Source organism: Athene noctua, chromosome 1 (genome assembly GCF_965140245.1).
Source record: "Athene noctua chromosome 1, bAthNoc1.hap1.1, whole genome shotgun sequence".
Taxonomy (NCBI): domain Eukaryota; kingdom Metazoa; phylum Chordata; class Aves; order Strigiformes; family Strigidae; genus Athene; species Athene noctua.
This window is the reverse complement of record NC_134037.1, coordinates 164,632-177,991: the sequence shown is the minus strand read 5'-3', so window position 1 is coordinate 177,991 and position 13,360 is coordinate 164,632. Positions and strand designations below refer to the sequence as shown.

The following is a 13,360-nucleotide window of genomic DNA, read 5'->3' as shown; positions in this document are numbered from 1 at the left end:
ATGGAGATTATTTTACTGTTGTCGTTCGGGTTTGAGTGCTGACCAGGCGCCATGCACAAGTCGCCGCTGCCCGCAGTGACGCTCCCCGGCGAGGGCGCTCAGGGAGCCTGCGGCTGCTCTGGGGCTCCCACGTCTTCCTCCCGGTGCTGAGGGCTGGAGCGGAGCTGGCCCAGGCTCTGCTGGACTGGTGTGTCTGGAGCACCCGTGATTGTCACCAGCACCAGCAGGGCTGGGACCGTGCTGTGGCCAGGGAGGACACAAGCCCCTGTGTGCCAGCTGCCTTTGGCCCCTTCCCCTGTGCCTGCTGGGCTCGGGGCGCCTTCGCCCGCCGCACGTGGAGGCCGGGGCGAGCCATGCGCATGGTTCCTTCCCCAGGTGGAGCCGGGGAGGCTGCAGCCAGCAGCTTCTCTGGCTTCTCCAGCAGATACAGGCGTGCAGCTTCCTTCTGGCCGAGGACCTTGCTGTGGGCTCCCGTCCCGGGGCAGCGCGTCCCCGCGCCGAGGCTGGCACCGGGGCCAGCCCAGCTGAGCACATCCCGGGGCACAGAGTCGGTGCTGGGCGGTGGAGGTTGGGGTCCCTGCAGCTCACTCGGGGGCATGGATGACACTGATGATGATGCCAGCATGTGCCAGTCGCTTCACCCACCCTTTGCTCTTGCCTCTGAGTAAGTGTTCACCACCTCCTGCCCCGGGGAGGGCGGTGGGCTCTGTGCTGCTGCCTTGCACAGGACTCTCCAAACCCTCGAACAGCCTCTCCCCGGGCTGCTCGGCGTGCTCTCTGCTGAGCGCTGCAGCCCTCCCTGCAGGGCTTGGCGGGTGCCAGCTCTGCCGCTATTCCTGGCTTTAACCAGCCGTTGCTGCCCCGCTGCCGCCTCTGCCGCGCGTGTGCAAGAGCCTGTGCCAAGGCCGTTCTGTTCTGGCGACTGTACAAGCGAGCTGTGGATTCACCAGCACCCACACGTGTGCTAACGCTGGCCAACGGCTCCGAACCAGCTGTGCCAGACCCGCTCTGCCTGAGCCACACGGCCCTTCCCTTGTGCCGCCGGTGCTGTGGGGCGGGTGGGGGGGGTCTGTGTGTCTGTCTGTGTGGGCATGTCCTGCTCTGCCCCGGCACTGCCGTGTGTCTGTCCTGTCCTGTGCTGGTGAGCCCAGGCCTGGGGTGCTTGTACATGCCTCAGAAAATGCCTTTGTCCAGCATCATTGCTCCCTGCCCTCCTGTGCTGCTGTGGGCTGAGTGGGGCCTTTGGGAGGGGGTTTGGAGGAGGTGCGTGTGTGTCTTTTTTGCCTCCACACCCCAACCTGATTTTACATTTAATGTGGCAGACTTCTATGCTATGCTCCTTTTTTATTTGGCCACAACCACTGCATTTTGACATACTTTTTTTTTTTTTTTTTTTTTTTTGGTGCCTCCTCCAGCTCCTTGACTGCTGCAGTCACGCTCCTTTCTTTCCTTGTCTGTGCCTCTGGTCTGGTTAACGAACTCGTGACAGCAGGCGTGTACCACCCAGGATAGCACCTCTGAACAGTTTCCAGGGCACCAGAGCTTTTTAAAAACTCTTCTATCTCTCTGACAGCCCTGATTTTTCTAATGTACCTCCCCAAAAAACAGACGTTAGTTGCCAAAATAAGGCAGTTTGTCTCTCTGGAGCTATGGCAGTGCTCCCTGTGGCCCAAGCTACAGCGCAACAACACTCGCTCCTCCACCCTGGTGCTTTTTCTCCTGGGGTACCTCTCTCCTTGCCGCCGGGAAGCAGCACAGCCTGCTGCACCCAGCAGCCTGCTGGGATCCGTTCCTCCGGGGTGTCCTGGCTCACCGCTGCCCGGTTGGTGTGTGCAGAGCGTGCAGCCGCGGTGCCGCTCTCCATGGGCCGGTCTGTGACTGCAGCCCCCGGCGCTGGCCGTCGAGGGCCAGGGGGGTGCGGGGTGACCCGTGGACCTGAGCTCCCACACAGCGTGCAGGAACAGGCCGCCTTGGCGGGGCCGTGCCCGAAGTGCCGGGACCCACACGTATGCACACAGAGCTGCGGCTGCCTTTGAGCCAGGATGCTTTTATTGAAAAGACCTTGCCACAGGGAGCCGCTTATCCTGCCCCTTCCCCGCCCAGGCCTGCAGCAGGAGCCGAGCAGCACCTAGAAGGAAGAGTCCTGAAAGTGCTTTACTGGGAGGTCTATTCCTGGAAGACGCTGGATCCTGTGATGCTCGAGTCCAGGGCTGCAGAGCCAGCACCCTGGCTCAGTGACGGGCCGCAGAGCGGAGCAGCAGCCAGGGACCGACCAGCTGCCATCGCTGCGGCACAGCACCTCCTCCTGCCGCCGTCCCTTGTACCACCAGCGGGAGGGCACCGAGCCCGGCCTCCCTCTGCCCGCAGGCTCTGGGGAGCACACGGGGGCAGCCAGACCCAGCACGGCCCATGGCTCGTGTCCCACCCGCTGTGGCCAGCCCTCTCCGGCAGCTCTGTGTCACCCCGGTGCAGCTCCAAGAGCAGGAGCGCCAGCAAGGACCGTACCCCCGCAAGAGGAGCCGGGAGTGGACGTGATGCTGCCCCCGGAGCATGGGGCCTCCTCCCTCCATCGCCCTCGGCACGGGGAGCTCGGCGGCTCCCCACAAACAGCCTGGACAGGTTGGGATGGAGCCCTGCGAGGGAAGGGGCAGCGCCACAGCCGTGCTCTGGTGCTGGCTCACAGCACCCCACAGAATGGCCCCTGCCCTGCCCTGCCCACCGGCTCCTCCTGCGTACTGGTGTCTCCATCCCCTGCAGCAAGGAGAGGCCTCGGAGCCCCTGCACGGCAATGATGGGGTGCAGTGGAGCCCCCTTCTCCAGCAGGGCTGTTCACCGGGCCCAGCCCCACAGACAAACCCTCCTGCCACCGGCCACGGCGCTGGGGCAAGCGCCTGCACTGCCCCATCCCCTCCGGGCTGAGCAGGGAGCAGCCCCCACCCTCCATGGGCAGCACCAGGAGGCGGCTGGTGCCGACGGTTGCACTCAGGCCTTCGGCCAAGCCTGGGCGCAGGGAAGGTGCCTCCCACCAGCCCCTCTGCTCCCCCAGGCCGGCGGCGTGGCCCCCCACCTGTTCTGGGCTCCGTGCTGCGCGGTGGCAGGGGAGCGGGGCCCGGCGGGTGGGACGGGCGCTGCATGCGCGGCTGGGAGCCGGCCCCGTGCACGGCCCCGGACAGGCGCCCTTGGGAAAGCGTGAAGTTCTGATCGCGGATCTTCGCATGCAGAGGTCCAGGCTGGGTGCCTGGTGCTGCCTCCTCTTCCAAGGCCTGCTTTGGCTCTGCAGGACGCTCGGGGCCTCAGACGCAGAGCTGGTGCTGCACTTACACCTCGATTATATTGACTGAGGGAGACTTCTTCTATGAGAGAAAAGTCTGCTTTCAGGCTGTGCTTTGCCTCGCCCCTGGGCTGCAGCCCCCCGCAGAGCCCCCCGGGCACCGGGACCAGCAGACCCTCACTGCAGCGGAGCCCTCGTCCTCAGCGTCTGCCTCGGGAGACCCAGGGAGCTGATCCAGCCCCAGCCTCCGCCCTGCTGTGCTCCCCAGCAGGGTCAGGCAGCTACTCGGCAGCACCTGGCGCCTCCCTCCAGGCAGGTCCCTGCCTCCCCAGGAAGCCTTTGTGCCCACCACTGTGCCCCAGCACTCCTGGGCCAACCGGCTCCTCAGCCTCCAGACCTCCAGTGGCTTCTATCCGGTCGGCAGTGGTAGCCACGCTACACCTGGTGCCCTGGGACAGGAGGCAGGTGCAGGGACGGAGCAGAAGAGGCAACTCGGGGGTGGGTGGATATGGCCACGGGGAGAGAACCCACGAGCAGGGGGTGACCAGAGCAGGGACGGGTGCGGCCGAGGGCCGGGCCCGTCTTGCTGCCATGCCCCTGGAGCTGTTGGCGAGGGGGATTTCCTCGAGAGCTGTTGCACAAACAGGCGCTTCACGCTACAAAGAGCGTGCTCACAGAGGATACAGCTGAGCTGGAGCTCAGAGAGGGTGCTGGGAAGGGAAGGGGTCCCGGCTGCCACACGTGGGTGCTGTAGCGCAGCCCCGCGTGCGGAGCAGGGTGCAGACACGCACATCCCCAGACCCCGCGGCATCCCAGGGCTGGGATGGCAGGGGCTGCACCCCCGGCTGCTGTTCACAGCTTGGCCCTGAGGCCAGGAGGGGAACTGGAGCTTTTTCTTTCCCAGACCCCGCTCCCAGCTTTGTAAGCAAGGACTGCAAGAATCAACCACAGTGCTGGCACCCTTGCAGGTGACAAGAGTAGGGTGGCTGCAGGAGGACAAACTGAGGTGTGCTGGGTGAACTCTGCAAGCAGCAGGACAGGCCTTTGCACCTGCATGAGCAGGGTCAGGCTGTAGTAGGGATCCAAGAGGAGGGATCTTTTTGGCAACAAGTAACAAGAAGCTGAAAAATCTGCAAGAGGAGAACTGGGGACCTGAAGTCCAAACAGGAGGTTTCTGCTCCTGACATCCACTGGAAACCAAGACGTGGAAGCAGAGGGGCAGTCAGGCAACACAGTGAGTAGAGTTCCCACCGTCGCTAGAGGAGGCAGATGAGACACAAGGGAAAACCTGCTGCAAGGTCCTGTCAGAGCATGTGCATCAGGGTTATCAGTTACTGTCTTTGTCATGTGTCAGGTGCTGAGGGAACAGCCAGATGGAAGTACTGCCCCCTCCCCATCCACAGCCTGGCACACACCTCCATCAGGGTGGGGAGGGGGCTCTGGGGTCCTTCCCACAGATGACACGTGTGGCGATGGCCTGGAGCAGGCCCTGGTGAAGGCAGAGAACGAGCAGCAGAAGACTGCTGCAGGAACCATAAGAACATCTGCCCAGCTTGCCTGCCTCCTGCCTGAATGGGCAGGAGCTAGACCTGCCTCTGGGATGCAGGGGTGCAGCATGGAGGGGCAGGGGCAGGGTGACAGGACGGGTACAGCGAGGGGCAGGTACCACCCTGCAGCGTGGGAGCCATCCCGGCTGACAGATCCTGCCCTCTCTTCCAATGTGCCTCCTGCCTTGGGGCACACACGCCGCCCCGGAGAGACCGGGGCTCACCACACCCTACACACTCTCAGTTTTGAGGGTGAGAGCATGAGCTGGGGTGTTTGTTTCTGGAGAGAGCCAGCATCTGTCCTGGCAGCAAGCCAGCAGACGTCCCAGGTCATCCCTCCCCACTCACCTTGCTCCGCAGCAGCCCTCCGCTCGGTCGCTCTGGCGTGCTGTGCTCCGAGGACGGCTTCGTCTTTTCCTTGTTGTTGTTGGAGTCGTTGTCCTTGATGATGTCATACTGTCTGCAGAAAAGGGCGATGACCGCTGCCAAAAGACAGGGGGTGAAGGACTCCCTCATGCTGGCTGACCCCGCCTGCCCTCCCCACAGCGTCCCAGCTGGAGAGCCCCGGGGTGCTCGTCACCCACACCCTCTGTTGTGTCAGCCCCAGCTGCCACAGGCACACATGGCCAGGCCTGTCTCCTCGGGCCGATGAGGCACGTGTGTGGCTAAAGCCATCGGGGCCCATGCGAGGTGTGAGGTGCCTACAGCTCAGGGCTCTGGGGCCAACGGCGGGCGTTGAGGTGCTCAACTGGCTCAAGCTCCTGCAGACTCAACTGACTTGCTGGAAAGGATGCCAGACCCACACCAACACGCCTCTGCACTCTCTTGAGCCCCCTCCTCTTCAGGGACCCTGGGCTGCAGCTCTGCCCCAGCCTGCTGGAACGTCGCTTGTGGCACTCACCTGCCCACATGAGCAGCACAGCCACGATGATGATAATCTCGCCTGTCTGCAACTGCCTGTCTTTGTCCAGTCCCTCCATGGTGATGTCACCTGCAGAGAAGAGAACCCAGGCAGGGCTGGCAGCAGATACCCTCCCACCAGGTCCTGCTTCAGGACCAGCAGTGCCTGAGGATCTGAGAAGGAGTTCCAGGGCAGAGAGGCCCACCTCCCCCAAACAAGGACGGGTGTGGGATGACATCTTGGCTGGGGAGAGGACAAGCAGCCTGCGGCATCCTGCGGCAGGTAAATCATCCTCGGTACCAAAGGGATTCTAATGGCTTGTTTGGGTTCAAGCAGGGACTGCACAATGCATGGGATCAATCACTGTGGTTACTCTCTACATAGGGACCAGACCTTGAGTTGGACACAAAAGTTCTGAGGAAAGTAAGCCACCTGCTTGCCCTGCTGTACTCTTCTCAAGTCCCCCTCCTATGGCTAGTGCCGGGATCCCCTCTGGGCATCGTTTCTCTTGGATCATCTCTCATGGACCAGCATGTAGGCAACCCCACAGCAAGAAGGCACAACATGGGTATGAGTAGGAAAGGAGACTGTGGGGCTCTGTCATTTGTCCTTTGGTAGCTGGTGGGCTGGGAGATCTGAGAGCCTGTTCAGTATTTCTCCTATGGGCAGCAGCTGAGCTGGCCACAGCAGCTGTCCCGGCCACATCCCACTTACCTGAAAGGGGCACCAAGACCTGGGACAGGAGGGCACTAAACCAGGGCCTGGGGACATGATTGTGGCCATAGTGGACACAACAGCAGCCTGTGCAACCCCGTGGCCCGTTGTGACACTGTCCCAGGCAGCCTGCTGCTCGGGGCAGCACCTTCCTCGGTGGGTGCTGGCCCCCTGCCAGCGTCTGGAAGGACCTGCCTCACCTTGGTTGGAGCTGTTGGAAGGGAGACGGTCCGTCTCCTTCAGGGTGCGGAAGTGGACACGCTTACTGGCCTGGCTTTCTCCGTACAGGCCGATGCTCTGCACCTGGATGATGTAGTCGGCGTCCTCCGCCAGGTCCCAGAGCACGCAGGCCCGGTTTGTGGTGTTCACCTCGCGGATGAACCGCTGCATCTGCCCGTCCTGCCGCTGCCGGGGAGGAGAGGGAGAGGGAGAGGGAGAGGGAGAGGGAGAGGGAGAGGGAGAGGGAGAGGGAGAGGGAGAGGGAGAGGGAGAGGGAGAGGGAGAGGGAGAGGGAGAGGGAGAGGGAGAGGGAGAGGGAGAGGGAGAGGGAGAGGGAGAGGGAGAGGGAGAGGGAGAGGGAGAGGGAGAGGGAGAGGGAGAGGGAGAGGGAGAGGAGCCGTCACCCCCGGGGGCTGCTTCCAGCCGCTGGGCACTGGCCCTTGCCCACCAGCCCATGCTGGGCACAGCGCCCTTAACTCACAGAACCATCCAGACCAACTGTTAACCTAAACTAACTCCTCCCTTCCCCAGCAGCCACCCACCGCCGGGGCGGGCCAGGCTGGCCAGCACTTTGCAGTGCAGCATCCCTGCGTGGCCTGAGCGCCTCCCTGGGGCAGCCACCATCCCCTGGGGCTGCGGAGGTGGAGAACGCAAGCAAAGAAGGGGTATGTCAAGGCCGAAGCACCATCCTTATGCAGAGAAATCGCAGGGAAGCTGCTGGAGGGACGGCCACCCCTGGCGTGGCCCATGGCCTGCTGCCTCCCACCAGGATGGGTGGCTCGGGCAGGGCGCCCTGGCGAGGGCTGCTCAGCGCATAGTGTCCTCAGGGGGGGCAGAGCAGCTCCAGGCTGCGGAGGAAGGGCTGACACGGGAGCATGCCAGTGGTGGTGAGAGGGGTCCCCAGGGAACAGAGCCCAGATACCTGCTGCAGGATGGCATAGCCGATGACCACGTCTCCTTCTGGGACGTCCCAGGAGACTGTGGCAGAGTTTGCCTTCAGCTGCGTCACAGTCACGTTGACGGGGGACGGTGGCCTGTCTGGGTGAGCCAGGGATGGACCAAGGCAGGGCACAGGAAAGAGGCAAAAGAAGATGTCTCAGAAGAGGCAATGCCCCTGCACACCACCACGGGCGGCCTCTCCAACACCTGCCCACGGCAGCCCACTGCCCAGGGCCACGGGGAGCCGCTTCTCCGGTGAACCTGCCCCAGGAGAGGAGCGGCACAGCCCGTGCACACGGCTGAGCCCCTGCCAGCAGCAACACACACACGGCACAGTGCCTCCTGGGCCAGTGCTGCCCGTGGTGGTGGGGTGCGGTGCAGGCAAAGGTGCTCCCTGCCTGCACAGATATCGCTCCGTGGCAACCGCTGCCTTTGGCAGCCTTGGCTCGCTGGCCAGGACTCCTCCCTGCTTGACTGTTGGTGAGAAATGTGCTCCCTGCACACCTCACCCTCTGCAGTGTCCTACAGCAGGGAGGGAGGACGAGCTCGCGAGGCACCTGACTGGCTCTGCTCTGAAGGGCCCCTTGCAGTGGCAGACGTAGCCCCTTGCTCGCGGTACCTGTTCCCCGTACAGGGGATTAGCGATGCTGACCACGTGCCCAGGCTGCCAGATCCACCTAAAGACACAAAGGGCCCCCAGTGGGCTCCTTCCACCTTGCAGCCATCGAAATGGGAAGTGCATGGAGGCCTGTCCTGAGCAAAAAAGAGTTTAAGAGACCATCATGGCAATTTAATGAGTCCCTGCAGCTCAAAATCACTTGAAAAGAGAAGTGCCTGCAGCCTGGCTCAGGGCACTGCAGAGACCCTGCCAGCAGAGAGGGGAAGAGCATTCACACCAGCTCTTCATGAGGGCAGCTGCTCGCAGACCTGAGGTGCCTTCACAGCTGCTCAGATGTTGGGAAGGTTCCTTCCTTCAGCTCCAGCACTAGCAGCAGGGCTGCCTGTCATGACGAGCTCCTGCTCAGCCTGGGCACGGAGTAGATTCTTGGCAGGGAAGTCCCATGTTTCTGTAGGGTCCAGAAAGTCCAAACAAATCCTACATTAATGCAATTCTTCAACCAAGACTGTGACAGTAAAATCAGGCTCCTCTAAGCTCTGGGGCTGCCCCGTGGATGTGCATATCACAAATGCCTGGCACACCACCCAGAACTGCGTAGGAAGCAGCCCAGACACAGTATTTATATATCAACTGTGACAGAAAAATGGGGCAGCTTGGAATAAACACACTATGCAATTCAATCTGGCCATCTCATCTGCCTGGCATTACTCCTTGCTCTAGAGTGGGGAGGCAAACCCAAAGCAGAAGGCAGAGCTGACTCTCCCAGCAGCGCAGTGCCATCGGCTGCAAAGCTGGCAGCAACACTACCCTCCAGAAAGCTGCCCTGACTGACCCATGGTCTGCACCATCACTGCTTTGAGATTTCACAGCACCAAGAGCGTGGCAGGATCCTGCACAGGTGCACAGACCTGCATGTAAAGCCAAATTTTGTCTGGAAATCAGACACGGGGGCACATGAACAAAGCCTGCTGCTCATGTGTCCTCCCTCCCTGTAAACAAGACCATGCCCCACAAGCTGCTTGTGTAGCACAAGTTCAATGCTTTGATTTATACGGATAGAAAATGAGCCCCAGAGGGCACCCGAGATCAAAAAAAGAGAGAACCATAACACTGCCAACAGCCACAGCTGGAGCGGCAAGGAAAGGCAGGTCCTGCAGGTCAGCTATTTAAAGGTATTTGTTCCCATCTGAGTATCCCCGGCTCCAGATCAGACCAGGAAAGGGCTGTGATTCCCACCGGGAGGAATGGAGGGCTGTGGTCTGCTGTGGGCCATGACGACAGATGGGAGGGTCACCCACAGAGCCCAGAGAACAGACCAGGGCTGAGTGCGTCCCCAGCAGAACCTGCCACGTCACCAGGAGATCGAGTCACTGGAGACGGCACGAACAAGGACATCACAGGATGCTGCGTCTTCTCGTTCAGAACATGAGGCTGGAAAACTGGAAAGGATTCAAAGATGCACTCGAGCACCCTTTACCCCATGAAGAGTGTGTCTCCTTAGAGTTTTGCCAGTGGGAACCTGGTTCAGCACTCTTACCTCTGAGCCACGTCCTCACCTGCAGGTCCTGGTCTCCCACGAGCCAACAGCAAAACGGGCTGAACAAAGCTGCAGTCCCCAGACCCGGGCACTGCCAGGGCACGTCTGTCTGTGTGCATGGGAGCTGAGCTCCCCACAGACGGGCCAGCGTGTGGCTGCACAAACGAACCGCTTTGGTCTGAACCAGCCCGCACGTGCCCAAACCACCCTGGGCACGGCTCAGGAGCTAGCACCAGCGTGAGCCATTCCCAGCAGGCAGCACTGGTGTGCTCCCCTCTTTGGGACTGGTGAGCTTAGTGCTATGGGTGTGCCCTGACCCTGTCAGCTGGCCTCAGGGCAGGAACAGGACCTGGCACTTCACAGGATACATCCACGGGAATAAATTAGGCAGCTTCTTCCATCTAACGGAATGAGAAGAGGTCAGAACATGCCCAAAGGGGGCAGTTGGACTGCCCAATCTTTAAGGGTACGTGAGGAAATTAAAGGCAGGGTCTGACACCTCTGCGATGCACAAGTCTGGATAGAGCTTGTAGCAGGCTCCCTGCTCTGCACAAGAATTTTCTAGGCTTCTGCAGGGAGCCCAGCCTGGCCCAGCCCAGGTTTTCAGTCTGGGGATGCTGAGACATGGCCCTGGGGCTGAGTCACTCTGATCTGAGAACAAGGGCACTGCCCTGCTCCACCAGTCATGCTGCTGGGTCCACGCGGGGCTGACAGCAGTGACCTGCACTCAGCCAGTGCCCGCACAGGCCCCACGCAGGGACCTGCGCTCCCAGGTAGCCGACGGGGATCCCAGGGGCCACCCCAGCCTGGCATCAAACTGCAAAGAGAGGACGCTCAGAGCCAGCGCTCTGCTGCTACACCCAGAGCCGGGCCCCGAATGTCTCCAGTGGAGAGGGGTGAGGGCAAGGGGACACGGGGGCACAGGGGGGCCACGGCATGTGGCTCGTTTGCGTTTCAGCCCTCACACACTGTAAACACCTTTATGCAGGCTCCAGGCAAGCAGACCTGAGCCTGCGTGACAGCGAGACCTGAAGGTGTCCTGGCTGCATGGAGAAACGGGTGTCCCTTGGTCAGTTTGCAGTTCAGCAAACTGCAGAAAAGACATTTCTGAGCACACGGGATTTGCACACCCAGCAGGAAGAGACGGGACAAGAAGTTTCCGAAGTTGAAACTAGAGAAGTTTACCCTAGAAACACGGAGCGATGTTTAATCCCAAGGATATGCAAGATGAGACCTCACTGGAAGCCGTTATGACCAGACCTCCAAAGGGCAGCTCGCACCATAGAAAGCTTTGCACATGATCCCCGCGTTAAGCCCAACATTGTCCAGCCTGCCCTGCAGCCCAGGTCAGAGCAGTTTCATGCCAGCGCTGTTGCCATAAAGATCTGTGAGTGCAAGGGCTCCAAAAACGTACTCTCTGAAGCCAACTATTAAAAACATTCCTATCAAGCCAAGATGTTCCAACACCCTGCTGGGCTCTCCGGGAAAAGCATGCCACAGTTAAGCCCTGCCCAATGCATTAATCGCTAATGATTCTGCATCATTTATAAGTTATCCAGCTTCACTTTTGATTAAGCGATGGGCACCACCACAGGCAGAGCAGTCGCTTCAGGCCTGGCGCAGCCCTTGGTCCCGTCCGCGGGGCAGCGCGTCCCTCGCAGCCTGGGGCAGCTGGACCCCGGTGCCGGGGCGGTGCGGCGGGGACGCGGTGGGACCGGGCCGTGCCCCCCTGTGCGGCCCCGCGGAGGGCACCTCACCTGCCCCTCGGCCCGTGCCCTTGGGGCTGCTGCTCAAGGGCACCCAGATGTTTGCCCAACTCCTCCCTGCAGCGGGGGGGCGAGCATCAGGCTGCACATCTAAAAATAAGTGGCCCCTTTTTAAAAGCCCCGACTGCGTTTCTCCCTGGATCCGTCAGGCCCCGGAGCACGTATTTTGCGAAGGAGACCGAGAACATGGCAGAGCACCTCGGAGCATGCCTGACACCGCCGCTCCCGTTCCGGTAGCCCGGCAAGGGGCGGGCAGGCAGCAGAAGGTGCCGCTGGCCCCGGCCGTGCACAAGAGTCACGGGAAGGAAGGACGCGGGTGCCCGGGCGACGGCAGCCCCCGGTGCCTCGGCCGGCAGCGGCCCGGGGTGGCGGGGGGAGGCCGGGGGGGCAGCGGGGACGGCGCGGCCGGCGCCCAGCCCGCAGCACCGGAGCGTCCCCGCCCGGGGCACCCGCTCCCCTGGGACTCCCCAGCGGGGGCCACGGGTGGGAAACGGGGCCGCCCTCGGCGGGGGGGCACCGGGAGAGCCCGGGTGCCCTCGGCATAGGCTGGTGCCCCCCCGCCGAGGGCAGCGCGGCCCCGCGATCGCGCCCGGTGCCACGGGGGGGGTGACGCGGCCCCCCGGCGGCTTTGGCGGCCGCGGCGGCCCGGGGGGGGGCCGGTCCAGGCCCCGCGGGATCGCGGCCAAGGCTGTGCCGGGGGCGGCGGGAGGGTCCGGCCCCGGCCCCGGCCCGGGCAGCGCCGACCCCGCTGCCCCCGGAGATTGGCGGGGGGGGCGCGGCGGCGGGGGGGGCGCGGCAGCGGGCGGGGCGAGCGGCCGTGTCCCGGCCCGGTGTCCCTGCCCGGTGTCCGGCCCGGCCCGGTGTCCGTCCCATCCCGGCCCGGTGTCCCGGCCCGGTGTCCGGCCCGGCCCGGCCGCACTTACTGGCTCGCACGATGCAGAGGTCGCAGCTGAAGAGCACCAGGACGGGGTTGAGGAACGCGGAGAATCGGGCCATGGCGGCGGGGGGGACTGCGGCCCCGGCCCCGGCCCCGGCCCGGCTCCCTGCGCCGCGGGACGGAGCGGGGCCGAGCCCCGGCCGCAGCGCGGGGGGGCGGAACGGCCGCCCGCCCCTCCCCCGCCCCGCTCCGCCCGGTGCCGCCCCCGAACGGCGCCGCAGCGGCTCCGGTACCGCCCCGAGCCGGACCCCGAAACCGCCGGAGCCGCCCCCCCAGCGCCGCCCCCCGAGCCGCTAGTGCCGCCCCCAGGGACTGCCGGTGCTGCCCCCCCCCGAGCCCCACCCCAGTAACCACCAGTGCCCTCCCGTGCCGTGCCCCAGTAACCACCAGTGCCCTCCTGTGCCGTGCCCCAGTAACCACCAGTGCCCCTTGTGCTCGTCCCCAGTAACCACCAGTGCCCCCCCGCAGCCTCCCTCATGTGCTGTGTTCACCCCCGTTGTTGCACAGGGACCCCCCCTCGCCCTGTCCCGGCGTGGCACATCCCATGCACCCGCCGCTGCCCCGTGTCTGCTGCCCCGCGGGTCCCGGCCGAGGCTGCGGGTCCCACGGCAGCGCGATGCTCCCCCGGTGTCCCGCCGGGCCCGGCCTCGGCGGAGGGTCGGGGTCAGCCCTGGGCAGGGGGTTCAGCGCAGGGCTGGCCGCAGCCCCCAGCACCGGGTGCCCACCCGTGCCCGGGGCAGGTCGCCCCATGGGGCCGCAGGGACGTCCCGTGCAGCCCTGCCCGCGCTGCTGCACATGCTGGGGCAGACTGGGGGGGCCCTCGGGCACCTTGGGGTCCCGCGGGGGTTCCTCTGCACCCTGGGCGGTGCCGCAGGAGGCGCCATGCGGCAGGACCTGTCCCATCCTTCCG

At 63.7% G+C, this 13,360-nt stretch overlaps 1 protein-coding gene across 3 annotated transcripts; it reads right to left on the bottom strand.

Annotated features, from left to right (window-relative positions):
- Window positions 1-2,033: 2,033 nt before the first annotated feature.
- Window positions 2,034-12,625, bottom strand: FNDC4 (fibronectin type III domain containing 4). 3 transcript variants are annotated; one of them, XM_074895128.1, is made up of 6 exons: window positions 12,437-12,625; window positions 7,575-7,686; window positions 6,634-6,838; window positions 5,720-5,809; window positions 5,167-5,300; window positions 2,034-3,353 (listed from the first exon to the last, which is right to left on the bottom strand). In XM_074895128.1, the coding sequence occupies exons 3-6, from the start codon at window positions 6,821-6,823 to the stop codon at window positions 3,318-3,320; spliced, it is 450 nt and encodes a 149-aa protein (XP_074751229.1). In that variant the 5' UTR covers window positions 6,824-6,838; window positions 7,575-7,686; window positions 12,437-12,625; the 3' UTR covers window positions 2,034-3,317. The 3 variants fall into 3 exon arrangements, with proteins under 3 accessions (XP_074751229.1, XP_074751217.1, XP_074751224.1); XM_074895116.1 differs by having other exon boundaries at window positions 7,575-7,690; window positions 12,437-12,618; XM_074895123.1 differs by having other exon boundaries at window positions 2,034-3,350; window positions 7,575-7,690; window positions 12,437-12,618.
- Between the last annotated feature and the right edge of the window lie 735 nt (window positions 12,626-13,360).